The sequence below is a fragment of the Geospiza fortis genome, unplaced genomic scaffold (genome assembly GCF_000277835.1).
Source record: "Geospiza fortis unplaced genomic scaffold, GeoFor_1.0 scaffold41, whole genome shotgun sequence".
In the NCBI taxonomy this organism is placed as follows: domain Eukaryota; kingdom Metazoa; phylum Chordata; class Aves; order Passeriformes; family Thraupidae; genus Geospiza; species Geospiza fortis.
In genome coordinates, this window is record NW_005054299.1 from 19,484,536 (window position 1) to 19,501,983 (window position 17,448).

The 17,448-nt window shown below is 34.0% G+C and overlaps 1 protein-coding gene across 4 annotated transcripts in view; it reads left to right on the top strand.

Annotated features, from left to right (window-relative positions):
• The window catches only part of PACRG (parkin coregulated), a 210,588-nt gene that overhangs the window by 40,521 nt on the left and 152,619 nt on the right, over nt 1-17,448 (top strand). For 3 of the 4 annotated variants that reach the window (XM_031061119.1, XM_031061107.1, XM_005416264.2), the window contains exon 2: nt 5,799-5,933. The exons of the other annotated variant lie outside the window; for it this stretch is intronic. In XM_031061119.1, coding sequence (XP_030916979.1) covers nt 5,799-5,933 — 135 coding nt within the window. The remainder of the gene's footprint in view (nt 1-5,798; nt 5,934-17,448) is intronic. 4 annotated transcript variants of the gene reach the window in all.

Consider the following 17,448-nt stretch of genomic DNA (forward strand, 5'->3'; position numbering starts at 1 on the left):
AGAGTGGCACATTTGAAGAAATATCTCCCTGTTTCTTTTTGGATAGAAAAAGCTTTTATCTGATACATGTTGAATGATCATGTTCTTTTGATATTGAATACTTGTGATATTGATATTAAATAAAAAGAATTAATGTGGAACTCAGCAGTACCTACTGGGACATCTTACTGTGCCTCTCCTGTCATTTGAAGTTTCTCATTCAATTTTTGGTATGACTGCATAACAAAATCAAAACATGATTGCAGAATGTATTAACCAACTAAGTCAGTTTAATCAAATTAGGATCAGTAAATTAAGAAGAGCAGGACAGGCTTTGCTGCTTATTACCAGTCAGAGCAGACACTCTTGGGGTTGCCTAGATGAGGTTCTGATTGTTAGCACTTGCTAAGATTCGTGTTTCCAAATCTTTAGTGCTGCTACTGTGTTTATTTGAAACTCTGTTGATGTCCCCAAAAACTATTATCATCATATTGTTCTGTTATGTTGGTAGGTAACTGCCAAAATCTTGATGTTTTCTGATGGGTTAGTGATGAGATTGTTTTGATGATGGGATTGTCTGTGTTACAAATGTAGAAACATGTAAGGTACTTTTGTGTGGGCTGACACCAAAAGCACAAACTGTGGTTCATAGCTTTTGCACTTCAGCCTGTTCACTGGGCATGAGTTGTGCCTAGGCAGTGTTGTGTCCAGCCTGTCCAGCCAAGATAAGAGCTTTATCACACTATGAGAGTGAGGACCTTGCGGTTGACAGTTCTAGTAAAGTTTTGGATGTTAACATGGCCCTGAATAGTGCTAGGTATATCATTTGGTCTTTCTTTTTGAATATTCCTGATAGCTTGAGTATTCTTCATTGCATAGTTGGACTTATTTCATATATATTGCATTTTGCTTGACGTTGATGTTAGCACTTGGCCACAGCTTCTGGCACCAGTACACAAGGAAATGGATGCTGATCTTTCCCATGGCAGAGTAAGTGGATTGCCAGTTGAACTATGCTGCATTGGCAAAGTTTAACACCAGTACAAGAGGAGGATGAGACAAAGAGTTTGTCAGTGGTTACACAAACATTTCCTTAATGCCATCACTTTTACATCTCCCTGAGACAGAAGACATTAGTAAATTCTATTCTGTGAATACAGTGCAATTTTATACACATATTTTTTTTTAATACAAAGAATGGGAATTTATGGTTTTATTTTGAAAATTTCATTCTTCAAGGTGATAAAATGGCATATATTTTCAAGGAAACCTTTTTTAGGTAAGACAGTTGAGTGGTCATATAATTTTTGATTCCTGTAGCTTCAAAAATAAATTTAATGAAATATTTCTGTGAGGGGAAAATACAAAAGGCTAGGGTTAAATTCCAATTTTCCTGTAAGAATTGTGGCAGACAAAAAGTGGCAATCATTTCTTTCTTCTAAATGCATTAGTCTGGGTTAATAAGAAAAATCTTACTAAATTTGATTGCATCACTTGTCTTTTTTTAAATACAAGACATGAATTGTTATCTAAGAAGTAGGATCTCAGTCAAGTTTTTGTTTCACTTAAACTGCTCATGAAACTAGTCTTAGTTTTCACAAAAATGGCCTGTTGTCCTAAACAGACATGTTTGGGTCCTTGAGCGTGCAATGCAGTTTGACACAGAAAATGAACAAAATTCAATCTTCAAATATTAATCACTATTTAAACCTGGTTTAAAATAATTTTTCTTAGTCATCTTACTAATGTGCCATAACTGAAAAGTTTAAGAATTCAACCTGGTAAAATGGCTTTCAATGTCCATGAATCAATGAAGGAAATATGGTCTTTCTCTCTTTTTTGCTTAATGGCTTGCATCTTTTATCTTGTCACATAGTTCAATGGCATAGAATTACAATAAATTAGTTTTGCAATTATCAAACTCTTCAACTTCTCTTTGGCATTTAACGAACCTCAGAATCTGTTTATTGCTTCATATACTTTGCCATCATGAATATTAGCCTTTAATTAACTGGAACTCTAATCTTAATCTTTCTCACTATATTGCAATGAAACATTTTTATTAACTTGAAGAAGATAGTATTTGTTACTATTTTTCCAATAAATGGAATACTTTCAGAATGACCTTTTTATCAGTAATTATAACAATATAAAATGTAAGAAGGCAGAACTCATTATACCAAAGAAAAGCATTGTCTGATTAGTTTTTGTGTATTTCACTTAGCTACATCAAATCACTGAGAAGCCTCAGCTGAGGCCAATAGAGATCATGTGATCCAGGCTTAGATCAGGAATTACAAAAAAGTGGAAGAGGAAATCATGTACATAAACTTTTCCTCAGACATATTGTGCACAGCTAGAATGACCCAAAGCAGTGTTTGCATTAGAGAATAGTGCTCCGTGGTGGTCTCCCTAGTAATGAAGGCTGGAAGAAAAAGAAACTGCAAAAGGTGAGCAGTAGTGGCTCAGTGCAGCCACTCTAGCAAAGGTCTCATAAGCTAGGTTTGTCAGATACAAATGAAACAAGTTGTCTTCATTAAATAAAGGCGAGCACAAAAGTACTCTTCAGTTATGCAACATCGCTGTATCTTCAATGCAAGAACAGTTCCACTGTCTTCCTGATTGCTGATAGTTCTTTGTTCTAGCTAGATGTTAGCCTCATTTCTGTCTTGATCATTTCATTGCTTTGAAATCAGTTGCTCTTCCAGGTATTTAGAGGTTTCTGTATCTATTGCAGACAAATCTGACAAGAAAAGCATCTTTAAGACAAGGGGAAAAAAACCAGCTCTCTCTGTTGACACTATTTTCAAGTATTTGGTACACTGCTACGTCTCCAGCTGTACACACTACTTTGGTAGTTATACAGTGCAAGAGGTGTTTGGAGGGTAAAAAAGTCCATATTCAAGCAGAGACAATAATGGCATGTCATACTGAAATGAAAGATATGATAATAGATGAAATTTATTAATGGAACTTCTTAATATTTGGTTTGAGGAATGATTAATTATTTACTTTTTTCATTGAAAAAATCAGGATTGCATAATGAAATTTATAGTTGACATAATGTTTGGAGTTGTTATTAAAATAGATGAAAATCATGGTGTGACAGATACAAGTGGAAGCTTTTGAGAACTGATGTAATAGAAATGTAATTAAATATTATAGTAAAAAGTACAACATAATGTACTTAAAACTAATGACAAGAAACTATATTAATAACATTGAGCTCATCATCTGAAAAAAATACTTGCTGTGGCAGTTAATCAATGGATAACTATAAGATGCCAATGTGATGTCACCATGAGACTAAATGTAAGGCTGAGAGATCTACCAAACAGACTGTATCACATGAAAAATAATACTCACTGTACTTATGATTCCTGATAATAAGGATTTAGTCAACTTTAATGGATTCCTTTTTCATCAACTTTTCCAGTCACAACTTAAATGTACATAAACTTTTAGTATTTTCAGCACTGACTTTCAGCCAGGAGTTCCATAAATCCACTATTTTCTGCATGAATACATAAATACTCCTGTTTGTTCCAAACTGACTAAATTTTTTTTTATGTCCCATCCTTTTACTGGAGAAGATAGTGGAAAATCTGCCCTTATCACCTTCTTCATAATGTCATGATTTTATAGTTCTTTATTTTATTCTTCCATAGTAATAATTTTCTCACTTTATTCTGTTATTTACCTTCAGTCATTATCCTCTTCTGGATCTTTTCTAATTCTACCATTGCCATTTTGAGATGGCAGATCAGAGCAGGTTAAGATGGAACTTCTGAGCCTTCATGTAAGGTCAATGCACAATGAAGGGGTTTGATACCAACATACTTTTAGTCCTTCTAGTATCTTTGCTCCTGGATAAAGAGTAGGAAGAAGTTTAATTAACGTAAACATATTTTCTAGAAAATTTGTAAAGTGCAGTAGGAAAAGGCTTGTCGCAAATTTACTGACATGAGTTGGGAAGAAGAGAATGTCTGGTATCAGAGAAGATGTAATTTGAGATTGCATTAGCTACCTCTAATTATGGTAGTCTGCTAGAAAGAATTCAGATTGTATCTCATGTAATCAAGACAACATATTCTTTATCAATAATTTAAGCTAAAATCTAACAATGACCTCTGATACTGTACAGAAAATAAACAGAGGTGCTTTTCCGGTGGCCTCAAAGTGCAGTGACTTTGAGGCTTGCCTCAAATGAGAAAAGGGAAAAAAAATCCAAACAACAACAACAACAGCAACAACAAAACCAAAAAATAACCCAAGCAAAAAAAAAACCCACAAAACCCCAAGTGAAAGTACTTATATTGGAGGCATAGAACAAATTGTTCCTCTGCAGAACAGCAAGTGGAAGTTTCTTTTCATTGGTTAGAAACGCTTTTCTTTTGCTCTCAACTGCTGCAGATGTGTTTACTAAACAACGTTACAGCTCTGCATATCATATTTGTTTTCACTGGACATGGTCTATCAGGGACAGCAATATGCTACAATAGGTCACAGTTTAGTAGCCCTAGTTGAAGCAATTTGTAGAAAAGTACAGTGTAGGCATATCAATAATGGACTCCTCTACCTAGGCCAGTGGAAAACCATGTGAAAACACTTTGTGGGGGAAAACGTGCCAAGTCAAACTTAGATCTGTAGTTAGAAGAGTTAAATTACAGAATAGCCCAAATGAAAAAGAGGATGTTACAAATTTACACTCTGCTCACTGGAAAGCGGGATGTCTGCTAGAAACTAATGTAAGGGTCACTGAAGATGAATAGAATACCAAATACTGGGTATGGTTTATGATCATTGAAGCTCTCACCTTTTTTTTTTTTTTTTTTTGGAAATGACACATTCTGGCATTTTTAACAAAAGAAACATGCAGAGAATTGTAGGAAGTTCTTATCCCAGATGTACAGCTATGGAGTTTCACAGTGAAGAATCAGTTGTCAAGGGCATTTGAGATTAGTTTAGCTCTCTTAGACTCTCTTAGCATTTGAGATTAGCTTTGTTAATTAGCTTAAACAATAGATTTCTTTTAAGTACTTGAAATTCTATTATCATAGTGTAAATTGTTAGTTGCTGTTACTACCATGCTTGAGAAAAAGGTTCCAGCATGAGCATTTTGGAATTGGACTGTCATTCAGACTATGCCATATGCTAAACCAGCAATAGCTCAGATAAGGAACTAAGTGGAGCTAAAACAAATTTCCTCACAGGCAGATGAGAGAGGTCTGAGCAAAAGACCTTCATTCTTTCCAGTGCTTCAGCCATCAATACTGAAGGACTGGAAGTCATCTGAAAGCCAAATCCATACAATTTAGGGAAGAGATATGCTAAAAGAGATTACCTAATCTCATTACCTAATGACTAACAAAAGACAGTGGAAGGCCCTAACAGTATTAGTTGGAAAGCAAGTCAAATTACTTCTAGAAAGAAACAGAAAAAGGAGAAATACATGATTTCCCAAGAACTTCTACTATGTAATGTCACTACCTTCTTGGTGTTTTGGTTTTGCTTAAAAATGCTGTGATAATAGAAAGATCTACTTTAAAATATAGCCAGTTTTTATGGGATAATCTGAAAGTGGCAAAAAAAAATAAACACCCAAAAAACCAGTTAATAAAACCTGTAGGTCATTACCAAAGTGTAACTTCAAAGAAGTGAAGTTTAGCATGTAAAGAAGAAAGCAAACTATAATTTGGGAGATCACTATTATTCTTCTTTTATATCTATTTTAAGCTAGGCTTTAGGCTTTTTCTAAAAATATATTACCACTGAACTGTGGGGGGTTTTTTGTTTTGTTGGTTTTTTTTCTTTTTAAGGTAAGAGGGCCCCCACCTGCAGGATCAGTAAAACAAAGACCAGCAAAACACACAGCTTTTCGCAAGTTTTATGAGAGAGGAGACTTTCCAATTGCTGTTCAGCATGAGTGTGCAGGAAACAAAATCGCCTGGAAGGTAAGTCCTGGCACAGCTGTGACAACCAGCTGAGCTTATTGAAGTGACATCTCTCATTGTCCAACAAAGTTAGCTTGCAAGTAAATACACTGAAATAATTTCTTAGCAAATGGAAGATGGTGGGAAAGTCATTAGAGAAAGGCCCCTGAGTCAGCTGTCTGCCTTGGCTAACAATTAAATTATATGCTGCAAAAAGGAAGATGACAGAGTTGCTTTGCCTTAGAGAATTGTCTCCTGCCCAATTCATCTCTATTTTTATGAGGACTTGGCAATGCAGCCTGTTTCAGGCAGTCCATCAAATGATGGAAGTGGCTGGATACAGTGAGCAGCAGCCATTTATCTCCCCAGATTTCACCTTCCTGCAGGACACTTCCAAATAGAAGCTTTAATTACCTAAATGGATAGGTCAAGATTGTCTGCTCCCTGAAAATGCAGAGCAGAATACAAACGAAGGCAGATTCTCATTCCACGGCTGTACTCTGAGTCTCCAGCATATGTCAGACAGCGTAATCGCTGTCATACGTGCCTCTGTTACAGACTGACCTCCACTGCTGAAACCGTTACAGCTCCGACATTTCTCTGACAAAAGGTTAATTGGCTTCAAAATAAATGTATTGCCTAATGACTCTATTCTAATGCGGCTGTGTTTCTCTCTAAAATGCTTCCTGACGTTATTTGTAAAACTTGCCAATCTTCTAAGTAACTACCACAGACTTTTAAATTTAATTTAAAAAATGAATGCTGATCTTTAACCTGTTCCTACTATTTAATTATTTTGGTTATCATGAATTACTTTTTTTGTCTCATTTATTGGACTAGAAAAAGATTTTGCTGGAAGCCATGTTAGTTACAGAAAATGAACATGGTATGCGTGAACAAAATGTGTCAGATTTGTACAATATTTTAAATTTTTCATGTCAAAAACATGATACCAAATTTAAATGTAAAGCTATGTTAAGTCAATGCTAAAAGGAGGAATTTTGCAATCTTGTAATTGATTCTGCTTGTAATGAAGCTAATAGGATTGGCTCTGTAGTGTTGTAAGCAGTACAATATTTGATAGTAACTAAATTTTTAAGGTAGCCCTTTTGCTTATTGAAATACAGAAGAAAGATTTGTGCTACTATTTTGTTGCCTATAGAGGTTTTGAATCAGCACAAAGAATAATTAATAGTTCTTGCAGCAAAGGGAATCTCAGTCCCAAAATACTTTACCCGCAATCAAGGTGAGATTCCAGTGCAATTGGGCTTCAGGCAACACTAGAAATTCCCTTGTTGGACTAGAACTCACAGGCTTACAACTTAAGCCTGCACTCTGATCTTTCATCACCAGGTAAGACCCAGAGGTGATTTTCAAATAACTGCAAAAAATTCTGCACAATTTAATTTTCATCTTGAGGCTTTTTAATTTCTAATTTATCAAAATCAAACTGAGAGGTACAGAAATACTGCTGGACTGGCATTCCACTAGATGATGCTAGTGACTGCTTAGTTGACTTAGGACACCAGGAAATTAAATGGAGCTGCATAAGAAGTTCAGATGGGACATTAAGAAAAGGTTTTTCATTGAGAGGGTGGTTGATCAGTGGAACAGATTTCCCAGGGAAGTGCTTGATAGTTTCTGGACAAAGCTCTTAGTCATATAATTTAGATTTAGGTAGTCCTGTGAGGAGAAAGGAGTTGTATTTGATGATCCTTATGGGTCACTTCAGCTTGCTAACTTATCTGCAAGTCTTCCAACCACAGATGCATGCTAAAGTGTTTGATTTCTATATCTGGCAGTTTTAATTGCTTGAAATCATACTGCCTTGAACAGTCACAACAGCAGAGTCTCCAGTCAAAGATTCAGCATGTATTTTTTCTTAACACACTTTTCAGTCTTCTAGACGTAATATCCACCTACTGCAGCAAAACACTGGCTTTTAGCTAGTGCAATGTAGGACTGAGATGTCATGCAAGACTTATTTTTGCTATTCTGCTAATCCTTTCTTTTGAGAAAAAATATCAGAACTTCAGCATGAATACAAGTAAGGAGCACAGTACTGGACTATTCCACTCCTGTATTAGTGCATGTTCAGATTCAACGTTATTTCCCGTATTCTATGCCACTCAATTTAGTCACAAATCAATCCTATGTGAGTTCTGTGGCAGGCAGTCACTCGACAACACCGAGATACAGAGTTATTTGAAGCTATTTTTCAGTTTGACATGCAACTATCATTGATTACTGTGCAGTTTAAGTACATGAAACAGGCAAACTGGCATTTTCCAGTTCAAACTTTGCATTAGATACCTTCTGAAGTCTTAAAAGCTGCCCAGAGCTGCAAAAGGGTGACAATGTTCATCATTAGGTGATACTTAAAGGTACAGATAAAGTAAGGTCTCTATTTTTCACTTGTTTTAAGGACATAGTTGCACTACCCAAAAGACATCTAATGGCTAATTTTCATCAGTTCATTAGTTGTATATCTAATTAAAGAAGTTAACTTTTTAGTAATATATCTTACTCAATACTGCTAAATTCATGACAATTGAAACAATATTTTACTTATGAAATATGTTGAGGCAAATGTTCTATAAAAGCTTGGCTGAAGTATACTTATTTGCACAAATCATGATCAAGTGGAAGGATAAAAAGAAGAAATGAATGGTAACAGTGATATTTTAATCCTGCTATAATTACCCAATATCAATGTTTTATGTCAAGAGAGGTTTTTTGCTCTGTTTAGTTATAATGTATATTGTAGTTTGTTTCACTCTTGTTAGTTTGTCTATCAAATGGTGCATGACAGAAAATGTGGGAGGGTCTCAAAAACCTGATTTTTTTACTGGGAAAGGAAAATACTACAGGATTTTGTTCTTTCCTGCAAAATACACAGCTCTATTTTATTTGCTTCTTTGCTTGTTTTTATAATTACTCAATCAAAACTGTAATTGTCAGACTTTTTTTTTTAACACTTCGAACACTTGTTCATTATGCTGTAATTCTTTGGACAGAATACAGTAATTTTTAGCCAGAACAGGAGAATCTGAAATGCTTTAATATACATTAATTGTATTTGGTTAATATGTACCAAAAAATTCACACAAATGACCATTGATATTGTGACAGTTTTGCATATCTATCATTTTAAGCCCATGATTAATTACCTGTAAGGGCTGGCTATGTGTAGCTGTGATGGTAGACCTAAATGAAATATAAATTTAAACTTCAGAACATGTATAGAACTGTTTCTGAGTAACTGTATGTGTTGAATATTTAATTATGAAATAATAGTGCTTTTCTGTTGTTACATAGCTTAATGGTTTCCAAAATGTGCTAAATTTAGAAAGAGGCATTCTTGCTCCAAATTAATCCTAAGCATAAATAAGATCAAACTGCAGATAAATCATGGTGTTTACCTTGGTGTCTTCTTAAAAAAAGGGACCAAAGCAAATTATATCTCACTAGATTGTTTTTAGAAAGATGTGTGCTCTTGGTGAATTTTCAGACTAAGTCTTTACTTGTAGACAGGCATCTCTTTGAATATTTTCGTAATGCTGTCATTCTGGCTGGTAAGTTTTACTATTGTTGTAAGTTTAAATAAACCTGTTTCAACCTAATGGAAGAAAAAATGTAAAAAGATAATATACATTTACAAGAACAGGACATTGAAGCTGGTTTTATTATAGACAAGAACAGGAAATTGAAGCTGGTTTTAAAGAATACGCTTTTTTTTTGTCCAGAGGGAAAAAAAAAGATCAAAAAAACTCTGATAATGCCAAAGCAAGATTATGTGGTTCTAGAGGATATAATCACATTTATTTCTGAAAGAAGAAGACATTGATTGTCTTGGGGTTTCTAATGTTTGTTTTCAAATCTGGATAGAAGTTGTCATTTTGTCATTGTGAAAAAGTGAATATAGATAATGATAATAATTTGTTAATTATGTCTGTGAAAACAAGACATAACTCACTACACAAATTTCTGACTTTGATTGCAATTAAATTAACAAAATAATTTCAAAATTAATTCCAGACTTTTCATCCCCTTTCAGGGGATGTACTAGCAGTCAGTGAATTCTTTGGTAAATAGCGTATGCTCAATGTAACATTTTAATATCTAATTTGAGGCCTTTGTTTTTATCCTTCCTTGGTAATCAAAAAGAGAATTGTATATATACCAGTGCCTTAAAATTTCTGCAAATATTTAATGTCTATGTTTCTTTTGCAAAGTAATTTTTAAGATCTGGAAATAAACAACTCCTTTGTTGAGTTATTGAACAAATGTTCAAGGATCTTTCCAAATAGGAAGCATTTGATTTTTTCCACTAAGAGAGAATGAATGATAATGGCATGGTTTGAAAAAGTATTTCTAATGTGTATTAAATATAAAATTTGGGAACATAAATTGTTGTATATTTAGAACTATATAATATTTTAAGTCTTTTGACTACTTTTGTGGGATCCCACAATTCTTTTCCAGCTTATGTATATTGCAATTTTATTTCAAAATGTATTAATACATTCTTTTGCACAAGCTCATACCAAGCTATGAATAATAAAAGCTCATAGTTCAGGTCTGAAAAGGACTTCCATTTTTAAATATATGATACTAAATTAAAAAGGTCAGAATGCAATTAAACCTTTGACTAAGAAAGTTGATAAAACCAAGAAAGTATTTCTGAATTATAAAGTATGTGTTTGAAATGCAGTCTCTCTGTATTAAATGGAAAGTCATCAGAATCTTTGAAAAATTATTTTTTAGGGAGTGGAGTTAATTATGCAAGTTATTATGCAGGAGTAAAAAAAAGCTTCTATTCTTCAAAAGAATTGTAGCAATTTCAGAGAAATGAAAGCCAAATTCAAAAACTCAAACTTTTTAAACAAAATGTCAACATGAACATGATTTCTATTTTGGGTTTTTTTTTTTCCCAGAGTCTCTGTCTTCACTAAGGATATGACTTCTACCATTTTAGTTTCTCTTCATCTCCTCTTTTCTACACAGTTAGCTTTTTTCAGGATCTAGTATAAGCTATGGTAGCAAGTTTATTTCTTTGTGATATAAACTAAATGCAGGGCTGAAAGAAAGTGATCTTCCTTCATCATCATGAATTGCAAATGCACATACACTTTCTCCTTTCACCTGCTACTGAAAGTTGGTTTTAGTAGTAGGGAGTACAAATAATTTCAACTTTCCATAGTACAGTTTTTATTAGTATGTTGTATACTAGTTTACATAGAGTTCTGAATTTCTATGGTTGAGCTGGTACCTATATCCAGCACTAAAATAAAAATGTTTTGTTTATTTGTTGTGGTGGTGGTTTTGGTTTTGTTTTGGTTGGTTGGTTTGGGTGCTGGACTTTGTTTTGGGGTTTTCTCAATAAAATAACTTGGTTTTAAATTTTGTTTTATTTCTTGGAAGTGCAGTCTGTTTTGCTTGCTTGAGGGATAAGTTTTACAAGAGAGAAAATACTTTTTTTATATCAACCAATATAGTCAGATGGGAGACAAGTTTTCATTTGCAGAGCTTTTAATTAATGTCTTTGTATTTTTCATTGTTGTAGCATTGTTTTGTCATTAAACCAGATGAATACACTGTATGTTATTCACTATGTAGTATCAAGTAAACTTAGGTAACACTTTACAAAGCTGAAATCTCCAAATAAATTAAAAGTAATTGGATGGAGCTCATTTACCCTAAAGAATGACCCCATTATTATACTGTCATCTTGCAATTTGTGTAATTCAAGATGTAATTCAAGAATTTGAGGGGTTTTAAGCTTGTTGCTATCTAAGGGGGAGGTTCAACTTTGCTTCACCTCTTCTACTTTCTATTTCTGAAGCATACTTGACACTGGCACTGACATTTATCAGAGCCCTCTTTGGGTAATTTTATCTCACTAACTCAGGAAAAGAAGGTGGGTGTGTTTTTTCTTGATAAGCAACATGTTCATAGTCCTGGAAGCTTTGATTATATGACAATCCATGAGTGCAAATGCTGAGTGTTGGTGAAGAAGAGAGAAACAGTAGCAAAGTACAGTGAAAAATATGAGAGAGTTGAGGGATTTCAAAACTGTTGTTTTCAGCAGTCATGATCTGCTAGCTTGCTTTAGCTGGTGGTGGAATTGCAGCCTCAGATATCTGAAAGCAAAGAGAAGAAACTGCTGTGAAAATTAATACTTTTTAAAATTTATTTTCAGACAGAGACAGATTTTTTCTGCTTCCACTTTTTGTTAAACTGTATTTAATATCTTCTTAGTAAAAGATGTTGAGAGGACACTGTAAAAAAAACCTGGTAAATCCTCCACAAGTGTTGTCCTGCAGAAGTAAAGCTTTTTGCAAGGTTATGTAGAAAGAGGAAAGGTCATGATACATGGAGGAAAGGTCATAGACACAGTTGGTACAGCACAGAGTGGTGTTAGTTTATATTTTATTTAATGTCTTCATACATGTTTTAAGCAATAGTTCAGTTTTCTGTGGCAATTGACCTCTGTTTATCTTTCCCAGAGGGCTCCTTTTTTAACATCATTCCAGTGATCATTAATAAGCCTGTCTCCAATACAAGTGTGTTGGCATAACAGAAAATTGCAGTGTGGATTAAAGAAAAGGCAACTGAAAGCAAGAATTTATTAAGCTAAAAATAATACATAATAATTTAGAGAAACTAGAAGTATGAATTGAGGTACAGAAGTAAAGTCTTGAAGAAGCAAATTTTAAATGCTGCCTGTGGGGAAAAAACCCCACTCTAACAGATATAGTGCAAATTAATAGTTTGGACACTAGTATTTTTTTTTTTAAGGAAAGTAATATCGTCAGTTTTCCATGAAGACAGTAATACAGCAAACTGTGTGGCATGGTAGCAAGAAAGAATTATTCAGCTTTAAATTAAAAATAGCAATGCTCAGTTGCATCATCTTAATTCGGTAGTTACTAATAATGTGTATAGTATGGCTTACTGAGGCAAGCACAAGCCAATGCTTTGCATAAACAGTCATGTTAGATAAATGTCATTCATCATTCTTTATGACTGTGGTACTAGTACCCAATTACTCACTACCAAAAGTATTGTCATGGCTGATGTGCATGTGACTTTTTCTTAGGGATTGTTAAAAATTTCCACCACAAGATCATTCTTGTTTTGTTTTTTAAATGCAGAATATTAAGAAATAGGCACATCTTAATGACTATGACCTGGTTTTCATTTAATAAAAACTCCTTTAAATTTCTTGAGAAATGTTATATAGTGCTATACATATACCCACTCTATGACCCTAGGTCATAAAAAGAGAGAATGCAAAATATTTTCTAGCAAAAAAAACAACAAAATTTCCATTGACTGCAATAGAATGGGATCATTATTGTCAGATGTAAATATTATTCATCATCCTGTCCCTTTTTCTCCCTATGATATTACAAATTTTCCTGTGATCTAGTAAGTTTTTAGTTGATAATGCTCACAGGAAACTATTTTTGATCAACTCTCTTAGAATGATAGATTCATGGAATCTTACAATTCTAGGTTTGAAGGGGACCTCAATGATCATCTGATCCAACCTTTCTTGGCAAAAGCATAGTCTAGCCAAGATGGCCCAGCAGCCTTTCCATCTATAAATTATAAAGACTAAGACAGTTAGGATTTTTCAGTCTGGAAAAGAGGAGGCTTCAGGATGACTTAACTGTAGCCTTTCAGTACCTAAAGGGAGCCTACAAGAGAGATGGAGAGAGATTTTACAAGGGCACGTAGTGACAAGACAAGGGGGGATGGCTTTAAACAGACAGAGAGCAAGTGTTAATTAGATAATGGGAAGAAATTCTTTACTGTGAGACTGGTGAGGCACTGCAACAGGTTGTCCAGAGAATTTGTGGTTGCCGTATCCGTGGAAGTGTTCTTGGCCAGACTGAGCAACCTGTGGTGTGATCTGCTGGGAGGTGTCCCTGCCTGAAGGGATTGGAACCAGGTCATCTTTAAGGTCCTTTCTCACACAGAGCATTCTGTGATTCTATGATAGTGTCCCAAGTTATGAAAGTTCCAGAACTTAAAATCATCCTTTTTAACAACTGCCAATTCAAATCTCTGTCTTAAATCTAAGGCAGCATTAGTTTTGATCTAATTACATTTATATTTAACAATGTGTTAATTTTATATGTAATACATTTGTGGTTGGATTTTTTCAAAAGTCACTATTTATTTTGACTCTAGCATTTTATGTGACATGGCTAAGTTTAATCATCTTTCAGTTTAATAATTTACAGACTAAAATATGGTACCAAGCTGATGTCCTTCAATTAAGGCAACATTTTTTAAGTTGTTGAGTAATTCTGGGTACTTCCAGTTTCCACTCCATGGTACATATAGTCACAGAAAGTATTGCAACAGTAGGTTTCTCAAGTTTGAAATTTCTGTGTTGATTTGATCCCACCACTAATAATGCTAATTCCAAATAAATTTATCATATTCAAACCTTACTTTTCAAAAGCACTATGCTAGATTTAATTTTCTGTTGAAAAATATTGTAAAAGTAGTGCAGGTCTTAGAAGAAATGTGAGATTTTAGAGATTAAAAAAGAATCTTATCACAATGTTACTGCAAAACTGTTGCAAAATGCTATGTTTTTATGAAACCCCATAAAAATCATTGTGACTATTTCAGTACTTACCACCATTCTCATTGGTTGATTTTATTTTGTACATTTAAACTAGTATTTTTAGTGAAACACCAAGTTAATGTCACATAAGTATTAAGGTTACTCAATGCAATCCCTCCTTTTTACCACTTGTGGCTCACAAGTAATGTGATTGTAAAATGTAATTCTTTCTGGAGTTAGATTTTTACATTCCTCTAGTCCTTGCCATTTCTTTCATATTTATAATTTATTAATTTAATGAAATGTCTCTTTTCTCTGTGCTCAGAAAATGTACCATATTTTTTAAAAATATGGCATGCCCATTTACTTACCAGTTGAATAATGTTTTTCTTAAGAAGTAAAGGTTTTCCTATGAATGTGTAAGATCTCCTTTCTCTTAACATCAATGCTGAATCTGGGTAGTACTGTTGTGATGGAGTCTAAAAAAGCCTTGCAAAGAATAGTGACAGTTTACCTGATTCCTATAGTCCACAGCAGACATATTTCATTCAGTGACTCCTCTGTAGTAATTAATAGTTGCAATTCATCCTAGGATTCTAGAAAACAGTAATGTTGTTCCAGTTAATTTACTATTCCTTTCCCCCTGAATATACAATTTAAGCCATTCCTTTATTTGCCATCTCTTGAAAGTGTATGGAATGAAAACTCAGCCATGTATCAGAAATAACTTTAATTTAAATTTGCTAAATGACCTCTGAAAGCTAGATGAAAGATTTTCTGCTGAATGGGCTGGTGCTCCCTGCCTGTATAATGTATGTGAGAAATTAGTGTGAATGGTTCACTTTTATGGAGTAGTGCTGCTTGTAGTAAGCCTGCAGAAACAATTTTCCCCCAAGCCTCCATCTGTTCTTCAAACCAGGGCATATGCCATCTCATCGAGCTTGAAAGTCAACTGATTTATAACTCCTGAAAAGTGCATAGATTGAAAAGAAAGGTCGACTGCTGCTATGTGACAGTGATTTGCTAGGTACTTGGATAAAGACAATTCACGTTACTGTGGACTCCAGAGGACACAAGTGGTGGTGTAAGCTTTGGAAATTGGTAAATTGACATTTAGGACAAAAACAAATTGCTCCTCCTCCTTCAGGTAAGCAGATGCCTTTCTTCTTAAAGATGGAAGCATTTAGAAAGCAAGTAGTAATACAACCAAGACTTCTTGTTATACTTGTTATATTCAGACAGAGTAAGCTTTTCCTAGCGACAAAGGTTGCCATCCTGAAGTGCCATGACTTGTTCCACTTTAATAAGATACAAGCAGAAACATCTGTCTTTAAAAGTGCATCTTGTTGTTTTGTCAGAAAGTTTTGTTCAGTGCCACAAACATAGCACTGATGAATTTTCTCTATCTACCCTGAAGGTGATTTCTGAGCCATATCCAATTAATGGATGACTTGTTCTCTGGCCATTAGTTATCAGCCTTCCTACTTTTACCTAAATATTGCAGAGTTCTCTGGCAAGTGACAAAACAAATGGAATTGACAACATAAAAATCAATGTGTGTTTGATGTTTTCATTTCTAGTAGTCATTTACTGTGACCATTCTGCTCTGAGTCTCATATTGAATAATTTCTTCAACTACTGTTTCTTACCAATTCTGATTTTTTAAATAACATTTCAGGTAAAACATAGCATGTAGTTAGGTGATTTTTTTAATTTAAGAAAGAAATCTAGAAATTATACAGTCTTGCAATATGAAAATATGGAGCAGATTTTGCCTTGAAAAACACAAAGGTGACATATAAAAAGTTCACGTGAACAGTAGGAAGAGTCATCCTCTACAATTATTAAATTTTTGCTTCTTAAGGTGTCTGTAGCATGTGTTAGGACAAAAATACCTGTGTAGCTTTCCACAGTGATCTGCTTTTGTGTAGCCATGGATATCCTGACCTAGCTCATGCAGACAAGTATACTTTCTGAACATAAATTTCAGTAAAGAAAAATAGAGCAGTGCAGAGATTAACTAGATCATCGTTATCAATTATTTCTTTTGTATAAATGTAAGTCACTACCCAACATAGATACTGGTTATTCATATATTGTATATGCTATTGACAGATTAAAGATGATGAAAATGTTGAGCTAAGAAACCATGACAATTACATACAAATTGTAAGTACCTTATTTTGCTGTAAGATTGTTGAAGAGATATGTTAAACACTTAAAATGCAGTTTATAAAATTATAAGATTTTATAAGGAGAATGTGAGGTGTTTAAGAAAACTTCATACTGTATGTCTATAAATGTACAGAGAAAAGTTCACTATCACTGGAAGCATATATTCTAAAACCATATTCAATGAATGTGTCTAATTGGGAAATGTATTTTTTGTGGATGTCTGTTCTCAGTTTTGTGACAAACAGTATATATTTTGTTAATTTTTCATTGTTTAATTTTTGTTGTCCACTATATATTAGGCATGTATGTGACACAAATTTATCTCCCTCAGTTCCATTTAATTTCCTATACTACTTTCAAAGCATGAATTAATTCATCATCATTTCAGTATCATTTTCTCATCACTAGCCTTGATGAATGTTTCACATCAAATTCATGTTCACATCTACTATGCTTCTGAGTTCTGATCTGGCCTAAGCATGGCTCTCATTTCTCACATTGTTATTCTGCAAAATAATAGTATCTCTTTGCTAATAATACTTATTGTATTACCCTTTTTCTTTCTTCCGTCTTGGTTTTTTCATCTGTATTTCCTCTTGCTTAACTATGAAATGTTTGTTATCATGGGAAGTTATTCACCAGGATAACTCAGCAGGATCTGGTTTAAGTAAAGAATGCCTTTTACATATTTTTTTATGAAGTAAGTGTGTCCTTGGTCAGAAATAATTTAGATTAAGATTGATGAAAACTTCCTAAAACAGCAAGACCTAAAAA